This window comes from Bison bison, unplaced genomic scaffold, assembly GCF_000754665.1.
Source record: "Bison bison bison isolate TAMUID 2011002044 unplaced genomic scaffold, Bison_UMD1.0 scf7180017864475, whole genome shotgun sequence".
Taxonomy (NCBI): Eukaryota; Metazoa; Chordata; class Mammalia; order Artiodactyla; family Bovidae; genus Bison; species Bison bison.
Genome location: NW_011495036.1, coordinates 2,190,919 through 2,192,326, shown reverse-complemented (window position 1 = coordinate 2,192,326; position 1,408 = coordinate 2,190,919). Strand labels below are relative to the sequence as shown.

The 1,408-nt window shown below is 50.2% G+C and overlaps 1 protein-coding gene across 1 annotated transcript in view; it reads left to right on the top strand.

Moving 5' to 3' along the window:
• GBX2 (gastrulation brain homeobox 2) overlaps positions 1-1,408 on the top strand; it is a 4,294-nt gene that overhangs the window by 737 nt on the left and 2,149 nt on the right. Inside the window, exon 2 of the mRNA XM_010862066.1 lies at positions 47-148. Coding sequence (XP_010860368.1) covers positions 47-148 — 102 coding nt within the window. The remainder of the gene's footprint in view (positions 1-46; positions 149-1,408) is intronic.

Here is a 1,408-nt window from a genome sequence, read left to right as displayed (position 1 = left end):
GCATGCCCTCAAACTCAGCGAGGTGCAGGTGAAAATCTGGTTCCAGAACCGCCGGGCCAAGTGGAAACGGGTAAAGGCCGGCAATGCCAATTCCAAGACAGGGGAGCCCTCCAGGAACCCCAAGATCGTCGTCCCCATACCCGTCCACGTCAGCAGGTTCGCTATCAGAAGTCAGCATCAGCAGCTGGAGCAGGCCCGGCCCTGAGGGCCCAGGGCGAGCCTCGGCCTGGCCCACCGTGGAGAAGCCACAGCTTCGGGGAGGGAACCCATGGTGGGCTCCACCATGTCTGAAGCAAAGCTCAGAGTCACCCCCCAACTTTGGACATCCCAAGCAAATTGAGAGTATATCCATTAACGAGCTTGAAAGACTGCTTTTGAAGGAGCTACAGCTACACCTGGAAGACACACTAAATATTTATTATACTATCCTACTTTGTACATAGATATCTATATAGATTGGATCTCAGCTGCCGTATTTTGAAAGTTATAGGACCAAACTGCCCAGTAACCTCCTCCACCTACATTCCCCGAAGAAAACAAAGCCTCCACTGCAACTTGCCACGCACAGCAGCCACCTTTCCACACTTTTCCAAAGGTAAACATCATGTGCAAGAACAAACACGGTCACCACTTATTTTTGTTTCTATTCTGGCTTTTTTAGTTGACTGAGAAGCAGACGTTTTGGGGGGGGCAGCCTGGAAATTCGCTTTGCTTTGGTTTTTGCCTGGCTTTCTTTCCTGGGGTTCCATATCCTATGAGCCCTGTCTGAAGCACGTCTCCGTTGTGTTTAATTTATTTCAATGTAGTTTATTTTTCCTATAAGTTATGACATTAAAACAATCTCAGTCTTGTGAATAAAAAAAAAAAAAAAAAGGAGCAAGAAAGAGAGAAAAAAGACCAATTCTTGGGTCTCATAAGTATGTCCAGATTTGACTGTTTATAGAGGGACCCTCTTGCCCGCAGTGGCCGAGCAGCTGGTCTGATACTAGCACCGCATAAACACCCCCTGTCCGGGGCCTCCTCAAGCTGGAAGGACCAGAGCCATCCAGCAACAGCTCACCAGGTTTTAAATAGAGCAATAGCTCCAATTGGGTTACCAATTCGAGAAAACCTAATTTCCACCTTAGACATCTAACCTCTTCCTTTCTGTTCAGCCTAACCAGTATCTGGGAAGCTGGCAAACTTTGGCCAGAGGAGGAGAGGGGCGCCGGAGGAGGGTCAGTGAGTGCGGATATGGGTGGCTTTGCTAAAAGTCTTCATTCCCTAAATCGACGACCGCCTGGGGAGGGGACGCGTTTCCCTCCAAGCATCCCCCGACCTGAAAAGAAGCGGAGCGCCCAGAGATCGGGTTCGGGGCGCGATCTTCCAGAAGGGGACAGAAACCAGCTAGCGGAGCCGGCTTCCGGGC